The sequence below is a fragment of the Clupea harengus genome, chromosome 6 (genome assembly GCF_900700415.2).
Source record: "Clupea harengus chromosome 6, Ch_v2.0.2, whole genome shotgun sequence".
Classification (NCBI taxonomy): Eukaryota; Metazoa; Chordata; class Actinopteri; order Clupeiformes; family Clupeidae; genus Clupea; species Clupea harengus.
In genome coordinates, this window is record NC_045157.1 from 8,228,832 (window position 1) to 8,255,122 (window position 26,291).

At 43.3% G+C, this 26,291-nt stretch overlaps 2 protein-coding genes across 3 annotated transcripts; one reads left to right on the top strand and one right to left on the bottom strand.

Moving 5' to 3' along the window:
* The first annotated feature begins 3,474 nt into the window (after positions 1 to 3,474).
* On the top strand, positions 3,475 to 22,282 carry LOC116220761 (natterin-3-like). Of its 2 annotated transcripts, XM_042708011.1 has the most exons (6): positions 3,475 to 3,494; positions 3,684 to 3,749; positions 11,491 to 12,154; positions 13,836 to 13,920; positions 20,120 to 20,270; positions 20,475 to 22,282. In XM_042708011.1, the coding sequence occupies exons 5-6, from the start codon at positions 20,120 to 20,122 to the stop codon at positions 21,581 to 21,583; spliced, it is 1,260 nt and encodes a 419-aa protein (XP_042563945.1). In that variant the 5' UTR covers positions 3,475 to 3,494; positions 3,684 to 3,749; positions 11,491 to 12,154; positions 13,836 to 13,920; the 3' UTR covers positions 21,584 to 22,282. The 2 variants fall into 2 exon arrangements, with proteins under 2 accessions (XP_042563945.1, XP_031424778.1); XM_031568918.1 differs by lacking the exon at positions 3,475 to 3,494 and having other exon boundaries at positions 3,503 to 3,749.
* Positions 3,745 to 9,052, bottom strand: LOC116220856. The gene is made up of 3 exons (XM_031569809.2): positions 8,886 to 9,052; positions 5,236 to 8,289; positions 3,745 to 5,139 (listed from the first exon to the last, which is right to left on the bottom strand). Exons 1-3 carry the CDS (start codon positions 9,050 to 9,052, stop codon positions 4,407 to 4,409), a joined length of 3,954 nt encoding a protein of 1,317 aa, XP_031425669.1. The 3' UTR covers positions 3,745 to 4,406.
* Positions 22,283 to 26,291: the final 4,009 nt, after the last annotated feature.

The following is a 26,291-nucleotide window of genomic DNA, read 5'->3' on the forward strand; positions in this document are numbered from 1 at the left end:
CGCGGACCACACCCTTGCTAGTGACACACCTTCGGACACAGCGGGGACCCCCCCAATGATGTATTGTCTTAAGGAAAAAATCACAGAAAGGCTAATCAGTAAGCATTGTTTCCGTCTCTGCCTGTTTCCTTGTGCTGTAGTGTCCAAATGTCTCTGCCTGTTTCCTTGTTCTGTAGTGTCCAAATGTCTTGTTTCTCACTTTAGTGTCCAAATGTCTCTCTCAGACCAAAACAAAACCAAGCTAATCAAATGCTAATAACTCAGTACCTCAACACAGGGCAATCACTATAGCAAGTGCTTTGCACATTATTGGGATACAATAATGGATTTATGCACAAAAAATAATGAATAGTGAACATACAAACTGGTGATAGGACTGGATACTAATATGTCTTGCTGGAGAGTACTGTTCAGTTGTAGACTTTGCTAAGTGTATTTTTTCCTGGATCCTGACGCATGGTTCTGACTCTGTCGGTACACAGAGCAGATTGCTGACCTTTGACCTTTGTGATTTTGTGCTTTCCTCCTAGCAAACCTTCCTGAAGAACCTGCCCCTTCAGCTCAGAATAAGACCACTGTATTTGTTGATTTCAATAAGGCTAAAACTTCCAATAATGTCTTCCCTCCATTCACCTTCCATGACAACCCCAACCTTGAGTGGCAGTGGTTTAACGGGTCTCTGCCCAATGGAACAGTGGGCGTCTGGAGCGGCTACACCCAGCGGTACGATTACGTGTGCAGAACATCTGCTAGCTGTGAGACCGGATTCTACCACAGTGGATATGGCGATTATTGCTTCTACGCAAACTACCCTGACTTGGGGTCCACCAATGATTTTTATGTCCTCGTAAACAAAGATGAATTTGTATATCTGGAGTGGAAATGGGATTCTTCTGGGTCTGTTCCAGAAAACTCAGTCAGAGCATGTCTTACATCAGATAAGGATTACTATGTTGGGAAAAAAAAATATGGTTTAGGATCACTTCATTCTGGAGATTCATTCTATTTACCTTGGTTACAGTATTTTATTTCTCATGGTAATTTCCGTGGGTACACTACATGGTACAGACAATCCTACCAGGCTTTGACAATAAATGCTGATGGATATAAGCAGGAGATCAAAGATGTAGAGTATTGCATTGATCACAGAAACATCACACCAACTCCTCCATTTGATGTTGATGTACAAACTGTTACCAACAAAGACTGCAAAAGTGTGTTAATGATAGCCACACTATCTTCAACCCAAACAAAAACAAATGCCTGGGAAGTCTCTTACTCCATGAGTCGTTTTGCCAGCACCACTGTTACCGTGGGGATCCCTGAGATAGTCAGTGCCAGCGTTACCATTGGTGTGGAGCAGACTTTTCAGACGACTCAGCAAACATCCATCTCTCAATCTCAAACCATCAGCCTCCAGGTGGAAATCTCTGTCCCCCCAAACATGAAGTGCAATTTGAAGATGCAAGGCACGAAATTCACATCAGACATACCCTTTAAGGCTCGCCTTGGGCGTACCTACAGCAATCGTCAGACAAAGTGGACCACCATTTACGGTACTTATAAAGGAGTTCAGGTGGCTGATTATGATGCTGTCATAGAGCGCTGTGAGCCCCTGGCTGACCCCTTGCCTTGTGGGGATGAGGCCCATGTGTTAGACATGTCCCCCTCGTGTCAGCAAGCCGCTGGCCAATCAATGCAGTGCCATCTTCCAGTACACTAGCAGGGAAACAAAATGAAGCACAGAGCCTTGAGAGTGATCTCAAAGTCAAGTTTGTTGGGGTTTTATTAGGACATGCAGGGGATGCTTTCTTGCTTTAGTGTTGTATGAATGAAGGTCAGTCATCCACCAAAATCACATTAACATTGATTAATTTAAGCCGACACTTTTTTTTTTATTATTCATTTAAGCCACAGTGACTTACAGTACAGATATACATCTTTTATTAGTATACATCCTAGCTGGGAATCAAATCCGCGCCTTGTTGCCTCTTGCCTTGTTTTCCTGTCATTTTGAAATGTTTGCTTTCTCCCTTTTCTATGAATAAAATCACAGCTGCGTCACAGTTCTTGGTAGTCTGTCATCACTGAAAAAAGCCAACTTACCATGTCAATTCACCATAGTGTAGGAGAATGATTGAATGAATGATAACAAGCAAGAAGGGTTTCGAAATAAGTGAATTATGTATCCATGTAACCTTTATGATTATGAAGTTTAACCAACAACCTGTCTTTTAACTAAATTTGCAACCACTATGGTAGTCTAACAGAGCACTGAAGTAGCTCAGAGAGTGTGTACTATTGTTCACTATTTGTCAAGAGACCTGGTGGGGTATCAAGACGTGACCATGCTGGTGCCACATGCAGTGTATGTGCTGTTGTTGGAACAAAAGACATCACAACTCTCACCAGCCAGGTGCTTAAGGGATCACATGATTATGTGAGGTCTACACACCATCAAGGTACAGCAATGTAATGTGTTGAGTGCTGCTACTCTGCGCCCTACAGAAGAGGATGGAGAACCACATGTTTGTGCAGAGGTGGTTAATGTGGCCTTCACACCCTGGGGGGGGATCTGCAATCCTCCTTAGTTACCCTGATATGGTTCTCTATGTAGATGGTTCTATATCAAGGGATCCAAGAAATACGGGACGCTGGGTCTTACACGCCTTTGGCCGCCACGTGCACTGAAAAGGCAGGATACGCAGGGCAGGAACAGTGTACGTTAGTCTGCCAAGCGGGAGGAATAGGAGAGGAGAGGGAGAGCGCATGTTGTACTGTGAAGGAGAGCCTTTACGGATTCTGGGTGCAACATGCGGCGAGTTCTGCGTCTCACCAGCCAGTTGTGCGTTGTTGTTGTAACCTGCTGCTCAGGATTTAATGTTGAGCAGTTGTTGCATTGGTTAGGTTGGGTTGTTGGATATAACTACTTGCATGTGACAGTGAGAGGATTGGCTGGTGTGGGAAATATAAATAGAAAAAGCCTTTATTGTCATTGTATTTGCATACAACAAAATCCCCAACTTATAGCATAATGAATTTAACATCTTTTCCTGTTCATAACTAATGTTGTAAAATGAACAAGGCTTTCTGCCTTGGCAGTAATTGTGTTGGCTAATAAATATTAATGACAAATAAATGACATTGACAGCTATGAGTAAATGTTCCTGGTCAACTTTGCGGTAGTAGTGCCTTACTAGTGACACTATCTCGGACACAATGGGAAACAATATGTGTATTGATATGATGTATTGTCTCAAGCTTTCCAAGGAAAAAAATACAGAAAGGCTAATCAGTAAGTGTAACAGGTTAGAAAAGCAGTTTGAATAATTGCACAAGATATTCTGTTACGTGTATTTCAGTTTCTTTTTGATCTTTTATTTTTAAATCACAAGCACACTGGTATTAGGGGTCTCTGGTAGCCCCCTGTCTCCCCTTGTTTTGTTCCTCTCTCCCCCCTTCCTCTTTCCTGTTTGATATATGCTGGGAATGAGGTAGGTGGTTGAGTTTCAGTGGGATAAACAATCTAATAAATATTGCCTTTAAAAATAGTCATCTATGTTATTATCTATCCTTTTACAACTGATTATTAGTATGTGTATAATATATCTGAACTATTTTTGTGAAATATCTCTCTGACATATTGTTTATATGTTTTTCCTTTTGCTACATGTGGGGGCTAGCATTAAGAGTGGAGCTAGCAAACGGGAGACTCACCAAACTGTGTTTCTGTTGGTGTGCTTACACAGGTGTTGTAGTGGCAAAAACAGTTGAGTTTTTTCCTTTAAACCCCTAGATCCTATTCCTACGTCCTAATTGATTTTACCACCATGGAGAAAGCAGGAGAAGCAATGTCAAGACTCGCAGTTCTGTCCAATAATCCAATACAAAGGGAGTTTGACCATCCAATGTTGCCGGTTTTATTGTATAAAAATTGTCACAAAAAATAAGGATGCAATTGCAGTTTTAAAGTCCAAATAACTAAACGCTGCAACAAGCTGAACAGGCCCAAACGGAGACAGCGTGGTTCACGGCCTCAGCACTGAGGTCAATGACGGTAATTGCGCCCGCCTTCTCCCCGTCATGCGTGTCTGGCAGCCATTTCAAGGGTGGCACCGTCACCACCTATAGAGGGCGCACACTCGCAATTCCACAAAAAGGGGAAAAATCAATAAATCATTCCAAATACAAAAAACTTAAATGCGGCTCCTACACACCGGCCCCTAATTGTTCTCTATAGAATCAATTACCTAAATTAACATGAAAGGAGCCAAAAGAGGGGTCAATTTATCAATAAAGTAAATAAGCACTTAATGCTTTTAGAAGTATGTAATGCATAATGGTTTAGAGAAGGTATGAAATCATGTATACATTACATTCCTTTCTAATGTGATCAGGAACCCTGGTCACTCTTCAGACTCAAGGATTTGGCACAGCTTGGTTATGGGCCTCTCAAGGACTGAAGTTTTTGTCTTGAGCTTCACTGACCGCACTAGACCCCTTGCATCAGGTTTCGTCTCCAGCACTCTTCCTAATGGCCAGGACCCTCGAGGAGCAGTGGGGTCAACGACCAGGACAATGTCTCCGACACTAAGGTTCCTCTTTAGTGAAGTCCATTTCTGCCTCTCCTGCAGCAGCAGAAGATATTCTTTGGTCCACCTTTGCCAGAAAAGACCGGCCATGTACTGGACCTGTTTCCAGCGACGTCTGGCATAGATGTCGGACTTCAAGAAGGTTCCAGGGGGTAGGATTGGCTTGGCTTTCAATAGCAGGATGTGATTTGGGGTCAGTGGCTCTAGGTCATGTGGGTCTGAGGACACTGTGCAGAGAGGACGGTTGTTCAGGATTGCCTCCACCTCGCAAAACAGTGTTTGGAGGCCTTCATCATCGATGGACTGTTGATGGAGAGTAGAGTTCAGCACCTGGCGGACAGATCTTATGAGCCTTTCCCAGGCTCCGCCATGGTGTGATGCTGATGGTGGATTGAAACTCCATTCGATTCCATCTGGAAGCAGGGCATCTTGGATTTTCCTCTCGTTCAGTGACTTCAGGGCCTTCTTGAGCTCTCCGTGTGCACCCACCAGGTTTGTTCCATTATCAGACCTGATGTGCTTCACCTGGCCCCTCCTGCAGACAAATCTCCTCAAAGCATGAATGCATGAGTCTGTGTCAAGTGTAAAGGCAATTTCCAAATGAATAGCTCTACTAGACATGCATGTAAAAAGAACTCCATACCTTTTGATGGCAGTTCTCCCTCGTTTCACTTCAAACGGGCCAAAGTAGTCCAACCCGACATTGGTAAATGGAGGGAGGTCAGGTAGGATTCTTTCTAACGGCAAATCCGCCATCTTCTGTTCACTTGCCTTGCCCCTTGAACGTCGACACATGACACATTTTGAGAGCACCTTCCTGGCAACTGAGTTGCCTTTTAAAATCCAGTACTTTTTCCGGAGCTCCGATAGCATGTGGTTTCTGCCATTGTGGCCACATCGTTCATGGATGTGTCTTAAGAGCAGTATCGAGATGTGCGAGTCTTTGGGCAAGATGCAGGGGTGTTTGGTTTCCTCAGGCATTGCAGATTTGTGCAGTCGGCCACCTACTCTCAGAATGCCCTCGTCTAGGACAGGATCAAGCCTGCAGATCTTACTGCCCTTGTGCACTCTAGGTGGGATCATCTCCAGTGTTGCAATTTCAGCACCGAAGGCTTGTCCTTGGGTGTATGTGACGACTGACCTTTCTGCCTCTGCAAGATCTTCAACAGTGAGGAGCTGCCCACCAAGGAAGGTCCTGATGGCTTCAATTTGTATCCTCACCTTTTTCCTGCTTGAGCGGGTGCTGACTTGAGACGAGGGCTGCTCCTTTCCTCTTTTCACAATCAGCATCAACATCTTTTTCAGTCTGATAAACCATGCCACTGCTTTGAGTAGTCTCCTCCAGTCAGAAAAGAACGAAATAAGCTGGTCTGTGGGTGTCGCAGGGTTCACTACTGCTGCCAATACAGTAGCACTTTTCCTGACCTCTGGATCGTCCTGTGACACCGAGTCCAATACTTCCTCCTCTGGCCAACTTTCCTTTGTGTTCCATAAGAATTCAGGGGCATGTATCCATCTCCTTTGCTCCATGAATCTTCCTGCATTCAATCCTCTGGATGAATCATCAGCAGGATTGTCCTTGCTGCTTACGTATCTCCATTGGGACAGGTCTGTATTGTCCCGAATCAGTGAGACCCTATTGGCTACATAGGTCTTATACCTTGCTCGGTCATTTGCAATGTACTTGAGCACTGTTTGGCTATCAGTCCAGAAACATGAAGGCTTTAGGTCAAGGTGTAACTCTCCTCTCAGCATTCTATCTACCTTCACCAGCAAAGCTGCAGCTGCCAGCTCCAGTCGTGGCACGGTGATGTTCTTAAGGGGAAGAACTCTGGACTTTCCAAGGACCAAAGTGACGTGAATGACATCCTGCTGGTTCAACTGTCTGATGTAGCTGACTGAGCCATAGCCACTCTCACTGGCGTCGGCGAAGTGGTGAAGCTCGGCATGGCTTGTCATTCCATAGCCCTTTGGTTTCAAACAGCGTGGCACACTGAAGCCTTTGATCCTATCCAGGCTGTTGGTCCATTCCATCCACTTTTCAGACACTGTCTGGGGCAGAGGCTCATCCCATCCGAAGCCTCGCTGGCAGAGCTCTTGTAGCAACTGCTTAGCTGGGAGAATGAGAGGAGCAAGAAAGCCTAGTGGATCAAAGATGGAACTAACAACAGAGAGTATGCCTCTGCGGGTGTGTGGCTTTTGGCTCAGGTTGATGTTGAATTGGAAATGGTCAGAATCCACGCACCACTGCAGTCCCAGTGCTCTTTCAATGGGCAAACTGTCTTTGTCGAGATCCAGTGTTTTGATTTCCTTTGCTCTGTGTTCTTTAGGGATTGATGCTAAAACTGCCCTGTTATTGCTGACCCACTGAGTGAGTTGGAACCCACCTTTGCTGCATAGTGCAGTGACATCTTTCACCAGCTGGATGGCGTCTGATTCCTTGGCCACAGACTTTGCACAGTCGTCCACATAAAAGTTGTGCCGGACTGTTTCGGCTACTTGAGGGGGAAAACAACACTCATTGTCCGCAGCAGTTTTTCTTAATGCAAAGCTTGCAATGCTAGGGGAGGACACTGCACCGAATATGTGTACAAGCATACGGTGTTCCTTGGGTGCTTGACTGGTCTCACCTTTTGGCCACCACAGGAATCGCAAGTAATTAACATCAGATCTGGCTACTCTAACCTGATGGAACATTGACTTGATGTCCGACATGATTGCAACAGGCTCTTTGCGAAATCTCATGATGACTCCAATGAGGGAATTTGTCAGGTCAGGTCCCTGCAGCAGTTCGGTGTTAAGGGATACACCCTGGTAAGAGGCAGCACAATCAAAGACTACTCTGAGCTTTTTCTTTTTAGGGTGGTACACCCCGTGGTGTGGCAAGTACCATACCTTTCCTGTTGACTGTGCAAGTTCTTCCTGTGGGACCTCCTCTGCATAATTACTCTCAAAGATGTCATTGAAAAATGCAACATATTCCTGTTTATATTGCTCATCCTTTTCCATTTTCCTTCTTAGGCTCTGGAGGCGCTGTTCTGCAATTTGGCGATTGTTTGGCATACAGACATCAGCCTTTCTGAAGGGCAATTTCAGATTGTAATGTCCATCATTCAGAACTGCCTCATTGGCCATTTTCAGAAATCCTTTGTCCTCAATAGAAACTTCAGTTGTCTCCTCAGAGGCAACTTCAGAAAAATCCTGATTGTACTGTGAGATCAGAAGCTCCTCTAGCCTTGCCACTGAAATCCTATTCACCGTAACACTTTTTGCACTGCCAGTTTCACTTCTAAGTGGCCCATTTACAACCCACCCCAATAGTGTTCTAGCTGCATAAGGGCCCCCACTTTGGCTGTTAACAACCTCCCACGGCTCTATCAGGGTTGGAGCATTTGTTCCAATTAACAGCTCTACCTTTGCACTAATAGAGGGGATTTTGACTTCACTTAAATACGCCCATTGCGCTAAGTCACTCTGTCTTGGGATGTTGTTAGTGGTTACTGGCATTTTCTTCTGAGTGAAAGTGTCAGGAAGAGGTGAGAAGTTGTCGCTGTCCAATGCTGAAACTTCAATTCCTGAGACAACATGCGTGGGAACAGAATTTTCCTGATTCATTGTTCGTAGAAGAATTTGTGTTCTCCTTCCTTTGAGATTGAGACGTGTCATGAGCTCCTCTGAGCAGAAGGTAGCAGAAGCCCTGGATCCAGGAGAGCATACACTTGCAAGACTTGGCTGCCCTTTGCTGCCTTAACCTTAACTGGGACGATGGAAAGTGCGCACTCTTGGTCTCCGGCCCCTATATGACCACATAACTCTGCTGATGCACTGCCTAAAACACCAGAGGGTTTTTCTGCTTCTTTAGCTGTGCTGTCGTTAATCCCAATATGCAAGACGCTTGGGTGAGTTTTCTTGCAAACTTGACATGTGAGTCGCTTTTTGCACTCTTTACTAATGTGGCCTGCGGAGAGACATCCAAAGCATATGCCCTTGGTCTTTAAGAAACTGATCTTTTCTCTATGCATTTTCTTTGAGAAGTCTTTGCACAAGTCCAATGTGTGCTTTGAGCTACAGAGGGGGCAAGATGGTTCAGGCTTTGTCTCTTTTTGGGCAAGAGCAATACTAGTGGCATAGCTACTGCCAGATGACTTTGAGGGCTGTGACAGAGTAGGGGCTCTAACCTTAGCTCTACTAGTTGACTGGTCTTGAAGGTCACCAAAAACTGGATCAGCTGCTATACGGGCTTGCTTTTCAATGAAAGAGACCAGATCTAAAATTCTTACCCTACGCTGGTGCCGTTCTTGGAGTTCATAAGCCTTGTTACGCCATTTCTCTTTGAGCTTGAATGGCAACTTGAGGGCAATGCTTCTCATGCTGGATATGGTGTCCAGTTCCTGCATGTAGTCCATTTCCTCCATAGCGTTGCAGCAGCTCCTGAGAAACATGGCATAATCCTGCAGCATTTTGGAATCCTCAGATTTCATTTGAGTCCAGGATTGGACCTTTTCCAAGTATGCACAAGATATCTTGTATTCATTTCCAAAGTTTTCCTTCAGTAACTGCTTTGCTTTCTGATAGCCTCTATCTGGGGACATGTACTCACAACTTTTGACTAGTCTTTGTGCCTGGCCCTTAGTATACTGAATAAGAAATTGTAACCGGTCTCTATTGTTATCTGTTTTCTGTTCAATCATGTTTTCAAACGAGTGAATGAATGATTTGTACTCTAGAACTTGTCCGTCAAAGAGTGGGATATTTCCTTGAGGTAGTGTAGTCAGAAGTTGCTGTTTCATGAGCATCCTGGTTAATTCACTTTGATTCTCCAATACTTTGATCACATGATTGTCCTGCGGTGAGCTGGTTGAAGAGGGAATTTGCTGGTGTGCCACAGTGGACCGAGTGGCTTGGTCTGAGCTAGCATATGACTGGGAAATGACAGGGGGAATGGCAGAGGAATAGCTATGAGATGAGGCATATCGGGCAGAGGGAAAGCTATGCGATGAGGGGTGTAGCTGTTGTGGCCTTATATCACTACTGATCCTGGGAAGGAAAATAGGCTTACTGTCTTGCCTATCTGTACCTAAATTAGGCAGGGGAAATTGGACATTGGCACCTGTCTTAGTCCTGACTGCTGGAGCAGTGCTATCATGAAGATGAAGCGAATAGTCTAGCCTTTTCTCCAGGTGTGCTTGTGATGCATCAGATGTGGCTTGAGCTGCTTCAGCACCTAATACAGGCATTTTAACAGAAGGCACAAGGTTAGATACAGCAGTGTTGGATTGCATGGGGTTAGACATATTACTTTCAGCTTCTTTTAGATAGTTGATTTTTACAGTAGCTGCTTCAATTTCTGCATCCAAATCCAATGTTTCCTTCTTTTTTCTTAACATTTCTTCCTGTGCTTCTATTGCATGTTTCTCCTTTAATTTCGAAGCTTTGGCAATTAAAGCTAATCGTTCTGCTTCTGCATTGATACGCAATGATGAAGACGCTCTAGACGACCTAGATGACCTAGACGACCTAGATGACCTACTGGACACAACTGATAGCGCATCGGTGTTATCAACGTTTGCCTGCATCATGTTCATCATTTCCACAATCAGACTCAGCCAGAGGCTCTGGCTCTTCCGTTTGTACAGCAGAAGACGTTGCTTCACCTAAGCTAGGGTCTTGAGGATTTTCTATTTGTGAAATCCATTCATTCACATTTGCAATAAAAGCATTTATCTCCGCTGATCGCGGCTTACACCACTTCTCGTCATCATCTTTGCGTGATTCCTCATCCAAACACTGAACGTAAGTTGAATTCGAAGTGTTAAACTCTTCAAAGACTTCATAAAACTTAATCATGTTTCCTTTCACTTCATCAAGGGATTCTTTGTCAATCATCAAATTGTTCACAATATTCATTCTCCTTGTTACACGAGATATTTTTCCCGATCTAGTTGCGCGCAAACGCGCGGCCTGTTCACTCATTGTTAGAACAGCCACTTCGGCCTCGTCGTCAGACATTGTACTCAAAAAATAAACTTCCAAAAATCACGAAAAATATTTATCTTCTTTCTCTTAATTCAAATGTATCCAACGTTCAAAACAGTTCATATAATTTCCAAGAAGTATCTTCCAAAAGTATCTTCTTGTTTCATACACTCAAAGTAAGCCGTGTATCCACTCATTCAATTGTTTGGCCACGTCGGCATTAACTTCCAAAAATAATTATCACAGTTCATTAATGCACAAATCTTCCATGAAAACTTGTTTCTTAATTATTCCAATATTGTTTGTCAACGAAAAATCCATCAAAAGAATGATATCTTCAAGCACATACCTCCGTTGAAGAGTTCCTTTGTTTCAAGTTCACCATGCGTTAGGCCGACATTCCTGTGTCCAGCTTGCGTGAATATCTTCGGGGAAAATCCAAGCATCGTCATTGACGAATTGTAGTGGCAAAAACAGTTGAGTTTTTTCCTTTAAACCCCTAGATCCTATTCCTACGTCCTAATTGATTTTACCACCATGGAGAAAGCAGGAGAAGCAATGTCAAGACTCGCAGTTCTGTCCAATAATCCAATACAAAGGGAGTTTGACCATCCAATGTTGCCGGTTTTATTGTATAAAAATTGTCACAAAAAATAAGGATGCAATTGCAGTTTTAAAGTCCAAATAACTAAACGCTGCAACAAGCTGAACAGGCCCAAACGGAGACAGCGTGGTTCACGGCCTCAGCACTGAGGTCAATGACGGTAATTGCGCCCGCCTTCTCCCCGTCATGCGTGTCTGGCAGCCATTTCAAGGGTGGCACCGTCACCACCTATAGAGGGCGCACACTCGCAATTCCACAAAAAGGGGAAAAATCAATAAATCATTCCAAATACAAAAAACTTAAATGCGGCTCCTACAGGTGTGATAACGTTTTTATTTACCTTTCTTAATATACATGTTACATGTCTTGTTTGCCTGTTTGATATATGCTGGGAATGAGCATTAAGAGTGGCGCTAGCAAACGGGAGACTCACCAAACTGTGTTTCTGTTGGTGTGCTTACACAGGAAATAAATATCACGTCTCAGCAAGTTGTCCACGGGTCACATTTATTACACAACGCAGAAGTTACACCGGTTACATAAGCATGGTTCCTGTCGCTGCCTGGTTCCTCATGCTGTAGAGGAGTGCTGTTATTAATCCTGGGTACAACATGTGGGCCGTGTTGCGGTGGTCACCAGCCAGTTGTGCATTGTTGTTGTATCCTGCTGCTGAGGATCTATGGCTGGGCAGTTGTTGCATTGGTTAGGTTAGGTTGTTGGGGATGAGTACTTGCATGTGACAGTGAGAGGATTGGCCGCTGTGGAAAATCCTCAACCAATGCATGAACAATGACATATTCCTGGTCAACTTTGGGGTACATGAAGTGACTATTCATTGTCAACATTAAAGCACAAAACAGCCGCTGGGTAAATTAGTTTTGCACATCTGCTATAAAAGGGGCCTACACGAATCAGGATATGTCAGATGTTAACCCCCATTGCTGAGTACGATCAAACACGGCTCTCTGTCTGGACCAATAAGGTAAGACCTTGTTTTGTTTTATTTTATGGTGATTTCATCACACTTTTGGGTGGATTCATTCACTTAGGTTTGATATCCTTAATTAATTTCAAGTGTGGCTGCTGTTAGGTAAAAAATTCACACTCAAGTTTACCTTGGACTTCGGAGTTGTGTATATGTAAGTATCTTTTTATTCAACAAGCTTGTCAGGCTCACTCACAACTTGGCAGATGACAGTCAAGCAAAGTTAAACACATCACACAAGGTTTATATAGATTGAAGTTAGCGTTTCTCTCACGCCAAAGCATTATTACAGCAGGGATAACCACATAGTGGGTTTCCCACGTCTGAGGTCATCTTGCTATGCTTTTTTGCAACATAATGCATCAGCAAGGCAGAAAAGAAGGACTACTAGTTCTACTTATCAGCCCTCGCATACGCACACACAGAAGGTACACTTTTAAGCACACATACAGAGATAGAAATGTCAGCACTCAAGAATCAAAGATATACAGAGACAGAAAAGCCATGTTTCAGCACACAAAGGCATATGATTGACACACATACATACTTGATTATAGTCAGAGTTTCACATTTCTCTATCAGCTGACCCTAGCCTTTCCATCTGTTTCTGTCAGATGGACACTGACAGGATGGGAAAGGTAGTACTTACAAAGGTAATGGATTACAAGCAGTCTGCTAGTCAAATGATGTCCAGAACAGTCAGTGTGTATGTATGGCTTCTCCTGTCCTAGAGTGTGTACCAACAACTCTCTGCTAATGAAAAACAAATGTTTTAAACATATATAACATTTGTATTCAATAGGACAAGAATGCCCTGGTCTAGGCTGATCAGGTGTAATATTATTAAGGTATATATTATTAATATTATATATTAGTTTGCTAGTCCTTAGGAAGTTGTGCGGCCATACCGTTGAGCAATAAAGGTGGCATATCATTTAATGTCACCTACATTGTAGATATCATGGAACATAGATAGACATAGTAGGTTTCCCAAATCAATGTATTGTTGAATGAGCCACAGAGAAATGGACCCGCCAGCCAAAACATCGATCCTAATGCATCTCAGGCTTGAGTCATGTTTGACAAACCTATATAAATGTATGCTTGCTGAAAACTGCTTTAATAGTGAAATGTGCTTACATACTGTGTGAAAAAGGTTTTCGTGTGAACACCTGCTGTAGAACAATGTATTTGTTTAAGTGTGCTGAAATATTCTTGAGTGTCTTTTGAAATGTGCAAGGCAGAGAAAGACAGGAAGTGTACCCTAGAGGCCCTGTGTAAGGACACAAATGAGTGAAATGCAGGACGTAGGTGAACACATGCGTGTTGGGGGAGAACATGTATGCAACAGGAAAAAGGCATTAAGCAACAAACTGCAACATTTATGACCGAATATGGCAAATAACTGTGACCTGCAGGAAGCAGGAGGTTATAATAAGCGAACACACCAGTGGTTCGCTCTCTGACTTTGGTGACTTGCCCATCTTAGCTTAGTGAGAACAGTTAGAATCCCACATTGACGAGTGGAGTTTCTTTTCAGTTAGAAAGCCTGATTAAACAGGAGTGCCTTTTGAGCTTGTTAGTGGAGTAGTTAACACAAAAACCTCGTTTCTGAGTTTTTTTATGGAGTGAGTTCTCTCCCCGCGTCTCACCAACACACCTCCCTTTATACACAAAGTCTAGTACAGCAGTTTCCTCCAAAACGTCTCTGCCTCATTGCCAGATGCCTTCGGTACAGGGAAACTGACGACTGTGTGGAAAAGGTGAGTTGCTTCTCTCTTTCAGGGAGTGCGTTTAGGTGATCTCATGATGTAGTCAGAGGTCCCTTCTCGTACCTTGACTTAGGGACAATACTATAGGGCTTGGTATACTGTGACATGGGTTCCGTATTGAAAAGTCTAAAAGAGTTGCGTGGGTTGACCGTGTAAGCACTTGAAACGCTTTAGCACTTGAAACGCACACGGTAATCTTTGTAGGTGGAAACAACTAAGCGAAATCTCTACAGTATCATGATTGAATGTTCAATGTTTTCCTTCCTCAGATGAGGTCCTACCTGTGTGTAGCTCTCACTGTTCTGGTTCTGGCCGCGGACCACACCCTTGCTAGTGACACACCCTCGGACACAGCAGGAACCCCCCCAATGATTATTTCCTTGGAAACCTTGAGAAAAGTAATCACAGAAAACCTAATCGGTAAGCATGATTTCCTTCTGTGTTCAAATGTCTTGTTTCTTACTTTAGTGTCTTTCATGTCTCTGTCACTCATTCATCTTTTTCCAGGTCTTCTCATCTGTCATCATACTTTTGGGTATATCATTTATGTTTTAAAACCAGACCAACCTAATCAAAAATGCTAATATCTCAGTACCCTGACACAATGCAATCACGATAGCAGCTGCTTTGTACATTGTTGGGATATGAGCATAACAATAATGAATAGTAAATGTAAAAACTGGTCATAGGACTGGGTACATTGTAAGATATCTTGCTGGAGAGTACATTTCAGTTGCAGACTTGTGCTGACCTTTGACCTTGGTGATTTTGTGCTTTCCTCCTAGCAAACCTTCCTGAAGAACCTGCACCTTCAGCTCAGAATAAGACCACCGCTATATTTGTTGATTTCAATGAGGCTAAAACTTTCGACATCGTCCCTCCATTCACCTTCGATGACAACCCCAACCTTGAGTGGCAGAGGTTTAACGGGTCTCTGCCCATTGGAACAGTGGGCATCTGGAACAGCTACACCGATCGGCACGATTACGTGTGCAGAACATTGGATGGCTGTGAGACTGGATTCTACCACAGCGGATATGGTGATTATTGCTTCTTCCCACGCTACCCTAAGTTTGGGCGCACCAATGGTTTTTTCATCCTCGTAAACAAAGATGAATTTGTTAATCTGGAGTGGAAATCGGGATCCTTTGGGTCTGTTCCGGAAAACTCAGTCAGAACATGTATTAGGTCAGAGAAGGATTATGTTGGAAAAAACAAGTATGGTTTAGGATTGGTTTCTGCTGGAGATTCATTCTATTTACCTTGGTTGGATAAGATTTCTGATGATAAATTCAATGGATACACTCCATGGTTCAGATTAACCTACCAGGTTTTGACAATAAATACTGATAAATATAAGCAGGTGATCCAAGAAGTAAAGTATAACATTGATCCAAATGATGTCATAGAAACTCTCCCATTCGCCGTTGATCAACACACTGTATCCAACAAACAATGCAATAGTGCGACAATGACAGTCACACTATCTGCAACCCAAACTAAAACAAACACCTGGGATTTCTCTTACTCCATGAAACTTGCAGTCAGCACCAGTGTTACCGTAGGGATACCTGAAATAGTCAGTGATACCGTCACCATTGGTATGGAGAAGACTTTTCAGATGACTCAGGGATTATCCATCTCTGAATCTCAAACCACTAGCAGCCAGGTAGAAATCGCTGTGCCCCCAAACATGATGTGCACTGTTAAGATGCAAGGCAGGAAATTCACATCAGACATACCCTTTAAGGCTCGCCTGGGCCGTACCTACAGCAATGGTGACACAAAGTGGACCACCATCAGCGGTACTTATGAAGGAGGTCAGGTGTCTCATTACGACGCTGTCATAGAGCGCTGTGAGCCCCTGGCCGACCCCCTGCCTTGTGGGAAATAGGTCCATGTGTTAGACATGTCCTCCTCATGTCAGCAAGCCGCTGCCCAATCAATGCAGTGCCATCTTCCAGTACACTAGCAGGGAACAAAATGAAGCACAGAGCCTTGAGAGTGATCTCAAAGTCCAGTTTGTTGGGGGTTTATTACTACATACAGTACAGGGGATGCTTTCTTGCTTTAGTGTTTAGTGAGTCATTCGCCAAAATCACATTTACATTGATTAATTTAAGCAGACACTTTTCTCCACAGTGACTTACAGTACAGATATACATCTTTAATTAGTATGTATAACTATTCATGTTCAGGGGCCCTTGATTTCATGATCCATCCATGCTCATTGTCTCACTTTGTGTGGCGGTTATATTAGGTACGACTATGGAACATGTCTAGTTTAATATTGGCATGGATGGTCTAACAGCATTAATAGACCTGATAGACCAGAGGCCTGTGGGTCTTGTTTCAAATGCAGAAATGTTGCACAGCTTGGCCCAACCTCAAGCTCCACATTAGATAGCCATGACAACACAACCCTTCACTGTAAAGCATTAGTTGTTGATTCTTGCTCTGTTTTCCTGTCATTGAGAAATGTTTGCTGTCTCCATTTTATATGAATAAAATCACAGCTGTATCACAGTTCTTGGTAGTCTGTCATCACTGGAAAAAAAAGCCTATTTACCATGTCAAATTAACCATAGTGTAGGAGAGTGATTGAATGAATGATAACAAGCGAAAAAGGTTTTGAAATAAGTGAATTATGTATCCATGTAACCTTTATGATAATTTAACCAACAACCTATCTCTTAACTAAATTTGCAACCACTATGGTAGTCTATCAGAGCACTGAAGTAGCTCAGAGAGTGTGTACTTTTGTTCACTATTTGTGTGGAGCCTAATAACCTTGCCTTGCACTCTGAGACGGGCTGGGAAACACATGTGTCTGTAGAAAGGGGCGGGCACACCAAGAGGAGCAGTGGACAGACAGGCCATCACACAGACAGGCCCATCACACAGACAGGCCCATCACACAGACAGGCCCATCACACAGACAGGCCCATCACACAGACAGGCCCATCACACAGAGAGGCCCATTACACAGACAGGCCCATCACACAGACAGGCCCATCACACAGAGAGGAGTAAAACGGCATGCATGAGGGCTCTGGCGGCTGTGGAGAAGGAAGTATTGAGCTCAAGAGATCTGGTGGGGTATCAAGACACCTGGTGGGGTATCAAGACGTGACCTGGTGGGGTATCAAGAGACCTTGTGGGGTATCAAGACGTGACCATGCTGGTGCCACATGCAGTGTCTGTGCTGCTGCTGGAACAAAAGACATCACAACTCTCACCAGCCAGGTGCTTAAGGGATCACATGATTCTGTGAGGTCTACACACCATCAAGGTACAGTGTAATGTGTTGAGTGCTGCTACTCTGCGCCCTACAGAAGAGGATGGAGAACCACATGATTGTGCAGAGGTGGTTAACGTGGCCTGCACAGCCCGATATGGTTCTCTATGTAGATGGTTCTGCATCAAGGGATCCAAGAAACGTGCACTGAAAAGGGAGGAACAGTGTACGTTAGTCTGCCCAATGGGAGGAATAGGAGAGGAGAGGGAGAGCGCATGTTGTACTGTGAGGAAGAGCCTTTACGGATTCTGGGTGCAACATGCGGCGCGTGTTGCGGCTGTCACCAGCCAGTTGTGCATTGTTGTTGTAATCTGCTGCTCAGGAATTATAGTTGGGTAGTTGTTGCATTGGTTAGGTTAGGTTGTTGGATAAAACTACTTGCATGTGACAGTGAGAGGATTGGTTGGTGTGGGAAATATAAATATAAAAAGCCTTTTTTGTCATTGTATTTGCATACAACAAAATCCCCCACCAATAGCATAATGAATTAAAAATATTTTCCTAGGCTTAACTAATGTTTAAAATGTAACAAAGCTTCCTGCCTTGGCAGTAATTGTGTTGGCTAATAAATATAAAGGACAAATAAACGACATTGACAGCTATGAGAAAATGTTCCAGGTCAACTTTGCGGTACATGAGTTCAAATATTAAGGCACAGTGGTGCCTTACTAGTGACACTCCCTCGGACACAATGGGAAACAATATGTGTATTGATATGATGTATCTTTCCAAGGAAAAAATCACAGAAAGTCTAATCAGTAAGCATTGTTCCTGTTGCTGCAGTTGTTCACAGCTGCTATAAAAGGGGCCTACACTCTGCACTACATCAGATGTGAACCCTCATTGCTGAGTACTATCAAAAACGGCTCTCTGTGTGAACCAATAAGGTAAGACCTTGTTTTATATAATGGTGATTTTATCACACTCCTGGGTGGAAAAGAAGAATTATACAGAAATTCATTCAATTAGGTTTCATATCCTATTTATATTTAATTCATATTTAATTTCAAGTGTGGCTGCTTTTAGGTGAAAATTCACAGTCAAGTTTACCTCGGACTCCGGAGTTGTGTATAAGTATCTTTTCATTCAACAAGCTTGTCAGGCTCACTCACAACTTGGCAGATAAGAGTAAAGCATCTTTGTTCAAACTTTGTCGTGTAGTTCTTATAAAGGCCATTTTCATTTTTCTAAACTTTATACTTTTTAAGATCACTTTAGAGAGCGATGAAGCTGGTGCAAGTTATAAACCAACCAACACTTCTCAGTGACAGCCATACGAAGACGTTATGGGAGAGTTAGCTAATAACTAGGTATTATTTTATCAAGGAATGTTGTAGTATGAACAATGTGTCTTTAAAATTCTATAGTAGAACTCTAACAGGCCGTCCGCAGCTGCTGTGGGATTAAGAGAGAAAAAGACTTACATTGGACCGTTGTGACATCATTATAGGGTTATTAAACTGTGTTTCACTAACGTCTGCGCCAAGGCTCCTCTTCTCTCTGTCCCTCTCCATTCAACTGTACAACTAGGAATATTAGGTGACACCTTCCATACCCCACATGTCTTTCTATCCCTCTCAGTCTACTCTTTCTCTCTCTCTATCTCTCTGCTCCACTCCATATTCTATCCTCCTTTCAATATTTGACCTCTTCACTCTCTCTTTACTGTCATTATCCATAGCCACTCTTGTTCCCTCTTCATTCCTTTCTTCTTTGTATAACTCTGTCCATCAATTCTCACTCTTTTTCCACTTTTTTTATAACTTTACAGACTTACAGTCCTCTATCCTCCCTTCCATCGTATTTCCTTTTTTCTTTGATGCCATGTCTATGTCTTCCACTCTATCCATCGATCATCAGACAGTGCACGGCTCAAAAGCAGTAAGAGCTGCACTCTGCCTCTGTTTTCTAGACCTCCAGAACAAGGCAATGGCCTGCCTGCCAAAAAGAGGCATTATCCTCAACGCTGTTGATTTGCTGAATTCCCGGCCAATGATGATTGAGTTTGGCCTTCTCAATGTCTTCTACCACTTTAAACAAGATTGTCTCTCTGTAAACTAATAGCCAATATTCTGTAAATTACACACATGGCCTGTATCAGTCTGTAGATCCCTCGCTTGACCAGAGCCTGAACATATGCAGCAAGATTTGATATGAATTTCACAATGCTGGTGTCAAGCCTAGCACAGATACCACTAGAGTCAGTCCCAGATCTGGTGCAAATGCTTGACAGTTCCTCTTCAAGGGTGGCCACAGTCTGAGGAGACATTCAGCTGTTACTTCAACAAACAAATGAAAGTTAGCAAGGAAAAGTTCAGACAAAGGTGGAGACAAATCAAAGGCTATGACAGTCCAGTAAACTCAGTCCATTTGCTGAGGAGGGTCTGGCTATGAATGTTTATGCAGCGAGAGATGTGATGAGATGCAGACTAGACAAATGTTAATTTCAATGCTTGTTAACTGGATTTTATATGTCTATCCTCATTGTCTTCTTTATAAAGACATACATGTGCCATGAAACGGCTCTTTATTTTAGGAATTAACACCCCTTATTTGTATTATTTATGAAGTGATCATTTCAATCAAGTCAATATGGAGTATGGCTTAAGCCCGTCACACCCAAATAAAATGGTGGCCCTTGGCTGTGTAATGTCGTCCTGGTAACATCTTGTCAATAGGACAATAATGCCCTGTTCTAGGCTGATGGTCTAGGCTGGTGTAATGTTATCAAGATATGTTGCTAGTCCTTATGAAGTTGTGTGGCCATAACATTGAGCAATAAAGGTAGCGTATCATTTAATGTCACATACATTGTAGATATCATGGAACATAGATGGTAGGTTTCCCAAATAAATGTATCATGATGGAATGTTCAATGTTTTCCTTCCTCAGATGAGGTCCTACCTGTGTGTAGCTCTCACTGTTCTGGTCCTGGCCGCGGACCACACCCTTGCTAGTGACACACCCCCGGACAAAGCAGAAACCCCCCCAATGATGACTTTACTCAAGGTTTCCAAGGAAAAAATCATAGAAAACCGAACCAGTAAGCATTGTTTCCACCTGTGTCCAAATGTCTTGCTTCTCACTTTAGTGTCTTCCATGTCTCTGTCACCCATTCATCTTTTTCCAGGTCTTCTCATCTTTCATCATACTTTTGGGTATATCATTTATGTTTTAAAACCAGACCAACCTAATCAAAAATGCTGTGCTGACCTTTGATCTTTGTGATTTTGTGCTTTCCTCGTAGCAAACCTTCCTGACGAACCTGCCCCTTCAGCTCAGAATAAGACCACCGCTATATTTGTTGTTTTCAATGAGGCTAAAACTTTCGACATCGTCCCTCCATTCACCTTCGATGACAACCCCAACCTTGAGTGGCAGAGGTTTAACGGGTCTCTGCCCAGTGGAACAGTGGGCATCTGGAACAGCTACACCGATCGGCACGATTACGTGTGCAGAACATTGGATGGCTGTGAGACTGGATTCTACCACAGCGGATATGGTGATTATTGCTTCTTCGCACGCTACCCTAAGTTGGGGCGCACCAATGGTTTTTTCATCCTTGTAAACAAAGATGAATTTGTTAATCTGGAGTGGAAATCGGGATCCTATGGGTCTGTTCCGGAAAACTCAGTCAGAACATGTATAAAGTCAGAGAAGGATTATGTTGGAAAAAACAAGTATGGTTTAGGATTGGTTTCTGCTGGAGATTCATTCTATTTACCTTGGTTGGACTTGATTTCTGGTGATACACTCAATGGGTACACTACATGGTACAGAAGATCTTACCAGGTTTTGACAATAAATACTGATGAATATGAGCAGGTGATCCAAGATGTAGAGTATGACATTGATCAAAGTAGCATCATAAAAACTCCCCCATTCGCTGTTGATGAACACACTGTAAACAACAAAGAATGCAATTATGCGACACTGACTGTCACACTATCTGCAACCCTAACTCAAACAAACACCTGGGAATTCACTTCCTCCATGACCCTTGCAACCAGCACCACTGTTACTGTAGGGATACCTGAAATAGTCAGTGCTAGCGTCACCATTGGTGTGGAGCAGACTTTTCAGACGACTCATGAAATATCCATATCTGAATCTCAAACCACTAGCCTCCAGGTGCAAATCACTGTTCCCCCAAACAAGAAGTGCACTTTTAAGCTGCAAGGCAGGAGATTCACATTACACATACCCTTTAAGGCTCTCATTGGCCGTACCTACAGCAGTGGTGACACAAAGTGGACCACCATCAGCGGTACTTATGAAGGAGTTCAGGTGTCTGATTATGACGCTGTCATAGAGCACTGTGAGCCCCTGGCCGACCCCTTGCCTTGTGGGAAATAGGTCCATGTGTCAGACATGTCCTCCTCATGTGGGCAAGCCGCTGCCCAGTCAAAGCAGTGCCATTTTCCAGTACACTAGCAGGGAAACAAAATGAAGCACAGAGCCTTGAGAGTGATCTCAAAGTCAAGTTTGTTAGGGTTTCATTAGGACATGCAGGAGATGCTTTCTTGCTTTAGTGTTGTATGACTGAAGGTCAGTCATTCGCCAAAATCACATTTACATTGATTAATTTAAGCAGACACTTTTCTCCACAGTGACTTACAGTACAGATATACATCTTTAATTAGTATGCATGCTAGCTGGGAATCAAATCCGCGCCTTGCCTTACCAATCACATCACTATGTGCCCAGGAGGCATTCATGTTCAGGGGCCCTTGATTTCATAATCCATCCACAGCTCATTCTTTCACTTTGTGTGGCGGTTATATTAGGTACAGCTATACGATGTACATCTAGTTCAAAAGTGGCATGATTGGTCTAACAGCCTTAATAGACCTGATAGACCAGAGGCCTGTGGGTCTTGTGTCAAATGCAGAAATGTTGTACAGCTTGGCCCAACCTCAAGCTCCACATTAGATAACCATGACAACACAACCCTTCACTGTAAAGCATTTGTTATTGCCTCTTGCTCTGTTTTCCTGTCATTGTGAAATGTTAGCTTTCTCCCTTTTCTATGAATAAAATCACAGCTGTATCACAGTTCTTGGTAGTCTGTCATCACTGAAAAAAGACTACTTACCATGCCAAATTAACCATAGGGTATTGGGAGAGGGATTGAATGAATGATAACAAGCAAGAAGGGTTCTGAAATAAGTTAATTATGTATCCATGTAACCTTTATGATAGTTTAACCAAGCATGGAAGTGTCTGTGTAACTACAACTGTATATTTTCAACCACCATGGTAGTCTAACATAGCACCTTGCCCTCTGAGACGGGCTGGGAAACACTTGTGTCTGTAGAAAGGGACAGGCACACCGAGAGGAGCAGTGGACAGACAGGCCCATAACACAGACAGACCCATCACACAGACAGGCCCATCACACAGACAGGCCCATCACACAGACAGACCCATCACACAGACAGGCCCATCACACAGACAGGCCCATCACACAGAGAGGCCCATCACACAGACAGTCCCATCACACAGACAGGCCCATCACACAGACAGACCCATCACACAGACAGACCCATCACACAGAGAGGAGTAAAACGGCATGCATGAGGGATGTGGCAGCTGTGGAGAAGGAAGTATTGAGCTCAAGAGATCTGGTGGGGTATTAAGAGACCTGGTGGGGTATCAAGACACCTGGTGGGGTATCAAGAGACCTTGTGGGGTATCAAGACGTGACCATGCTGGTGCCACATGCAGTGTCTGTGCTGCTGTTGGAACAAAAGACATCACAACCAGTGGCGGTTCTAGACTATTTTTACTAGGGGGGCCAAGGAGGGGCCAGTGTGTAACCAGAGGGGCACATAAAAATGATAAGATTTTTGTAACCAATAGCAGCTAGGTAGTCATATATAGTAATAATTATAATAATAATATTATTATAATAGTATTGTTTTCTGTTTATAGTTTCTAATAATTCTAAGTTTTCTCATTCTAGTGGTTGGTTAGCTGGCGAACAGTCAAGACAACGAATATATCGTCATACAAAATTGCCCCACCAGAAATTCGGGCTAAAATCGCCACTGCTATTTAAACTAACATCTACGGATGTGTTTTTTTAATGTGATGTCTCCTTTAGGATTTGTTTTTGGCGTTGATACAATCGTGAATAATTACTGTGTCTTATCAAACCTAAACTCTCCTGAGCAAGCTAGCGAGCTGTAGCTGATAGCACATCTAAATGAGACAGAAGGACAGCGATATTTGGAAAAGGCATTGATTATTGGCTGTGATCCATATTTATTAACTTCAACTTTATGTTGTCCTTTAAAGTCTGCAAAGCGTCTGCCCCGACTACTGTGTCCGTGTTGGACACAAATGTGGCGGCGCTTAGACACAGTGGCGTCAGATGGTACCCATGAATAGTAGTTGCTGAGCTCTCATTCACCGACGAGCACCACACCTGGCAGACTACAGTGTTTGAGTGCGGCGCTTTAATTTACCCGTGTAGAACGTTGCGTCGCATTATTTCCGCTTTTGGCGCTCGGGTGTAAAATCATAATAAATTCCTATTTTTTTTTTTTGGTCGGCACGGGGTGGCCACAGGGGTGGCCAGGGACATGTCTACGGGGGCACGGGCCACCCCAGGCCTCCGTGTAGAACCGCCACTGATCACAACTCTCACCAGCCAGGTGCTTAAGGGATCACATGATTCTCTGAGGTCTACACACTATCAAGGTACAGCAATGTAATGTGTTGAGTGCTGCTACTCTGCGCCCTACAGAAGAGGATGGAGAACCACATGATTGTGCAGAGGTCGTTAACGTGGCCTGCACACCCTGATATGGTTCTCTATGTACATCGTTTTGCATCAAGGGATACAGGAAACGTGCACTGAAAAGGCAGGAACAGTGTACGTTAGTCTGCCCAAGGGGAGGAATAGGAGAGGAGAGGGAGAGCGCATGTTGTACTGTGAAGGAGAGCCATTACAGATTCTGGGTACAACATTCGCCGTGTGTTGCGGCTGTCACCAGCCAGTTGTGCGTTGTTGTTGTAAGCTGCTGCTCAGGAATTATAGTTGGGTAGTTGTTGCATTGGTTAGGTTAGGTTGTTGGATATAACTACTTGCATATGACAGTGAGTGGATTGGCTGCTGTGGGAAATATAAATTGAAAAAGCCTTTATTGTCATTGTATTTGCATACAACAAAATCCCCAACTAATAGCGTAATGCAGTGGTTATCAAAGTGGGGAACACTCTCCAGGGGGGGCGCGATGTCACAGAGGGAGAAAAAAAAAAAACACCGCCGACCGGTCACTGGTTAGTGAAAGCTCCCTCAGTGGCGAAATGCAAGGGGCTGGACTGACACGAACAAATCAAATACTGTTTCGTTCCTGATCCACCAATCAAAACGGAGTCTTGCGAGTTGCGCCTACGCTTCCGAGTATAAAACTAACTGTAGGCATGGTAAGCGGACACCCTCACTGAGATGACACTCTGCAGATTTTGTTCGATTTCTCTTGTTTGCTTTATCATTGAGATATTCATTGCTTTATAAACAGTCTTTTTAAAGACTCACTCCTTAGTAATACCTAACTGCACTTGCAGTAGGTCTATTCGTAGCCTATTCTAAGGAGTAATTTGCTCCACAGTCTTTTTAAAAAAGCTTGTAGCCCGAGAGCTAGCCTTCTAGCTAGCTAACTTCTTCCAACTGCAGCTAGCCATTTTCTCCTTAACACATACCTTTACATTTTTTGATCATCCACCGTGTTGCAACAAATAAAACACCAGCACTTGAATACTATTCTGTGCTGTCCCTGTCTACATTGTGTACAATTTGTTTTGTTAGGAACCATTGCCTAGCACAGCCTTATCTATTATTTGTGTGCAAGTTGTTCACAGCCACACATACGAACACACTCACAAGACCACGACGTTGAAATTAGTGTTTTTTGTGCCGAGGTGCTGGCAAATGACAGCATGAAGCCATGCAAATTAAAAATCAGCTGCTGATCACCTTTCAGCGCTGAAGAATCAGTTTGGGTCCTATTTCAAAGACGACTACCGTTCATTCGCCTGGGTTCGGGATCAATCGAGCTGTCATGCAAGAGCAGCTTTTTGAGCTGAAGAGTGACAGTAGACTTAAGCATCTGTTTACCCCCTCTTCTCTTTCGTCATTCTGGGTAGCATTGATGCCGGAATTCCCTCAGCTTTGCGACATAGCTTTAAAAATGCTCCTCCTTTGCGCGTCGACATATTTGAGGACCTTTGCAAGACAAAGCAGTCTCATGTCTCATATTGACAGACCTGTAAGATTTTTTTTGTAAAGATCACAAGAGGCCCATAATAATAACAGTATCCTAATAATAGCAATAATAACACTTATTATAATTCTGATAATATAATATAATAATAATTGGTCGATAATCATTAATTATAATAATAATACAATGATGGTGATAATAAGGATGATTATTATAATAAGAAAGCATGCAGGCTCACATAGCTGCTAATATTAATAGCCTACTAATAGGCCTACTACTAATAATAATAATGATAATAATAATAGTAATAATAACAATACAAATAATATTAATACATAGTAATAGTAATTGTCTGTATGGGCCTAACAATAACAAAAGCCTAACCTTGACATGTCAGGCCTATCAGTAACAATATGCTATCTATCTATATATGGTGGTGTAGTTGAGGGCGCCGGAGGCGGTGGGTGGTGGGCGGCGGGTGGCGGGGGGGCCCCAACTACCCCTAACCAGCTTTGGGGGGGCCCAGCTTGCAAAAGTTTGAGAACCCCTGGCGTAATGAATTTAGCATCTTTTCCTGTGCATAACTAATGTTGTAAAAATTAACAAAGCTTCCTGCCTCGGCGGTAATTTTGTTAATAAATGACATTGACAGCTATGAGGAAATGTTCCTGGTCAACTTCTTTGCGGTACAAGAGTTGACTTCATTACTGTAATAAAATATTATGGCACAGTAGTGCCTTACTAGAGACCCTCCCTCGGACACAATGGGAAACAATATGTGTATTGATATGATGTATTGTCTCAAGGTTTCCACAGAAAGGCTAATCAGTCAG

Coding starts and splice junctions, on each gene's coding strand:
- LOC116220856 (XM_031569809.2), bottom strand. CDS start 9,052: ATGCTGCAGGATTATGCCATGTTTCTCAGGAGCTGCTGCAACGCTATG. Junction 8,290..8,885: donor GCTTATGAACTCCAAGAACG/GCACCAGCGTAG, acceptor TCCTGGATCCAG/GGCTTCTGCTACCTTCTGCT. Junction 5,140..5,235: donor GGGAGAACTGCCATCAAAAG/GTATGGAGTTCT, acceptor TGCTTTGAGGAG/ATTTGTCTGCAGGAGGGGCC.
- LOC116220761 (XM_042708011.1), top strand. CDS start 20,120: ATGAGGTCCTACCTGTGTGTAGCTCTCACTGTTCTGGTCCTGGCCGCG. Junction 20,271..20,474: donor AATCATAGAAAACCGAACCA/GTAAGCATTGTT, acceptor CTTTCCTCGTAG/CAAACCTTCCTGACGAACCT.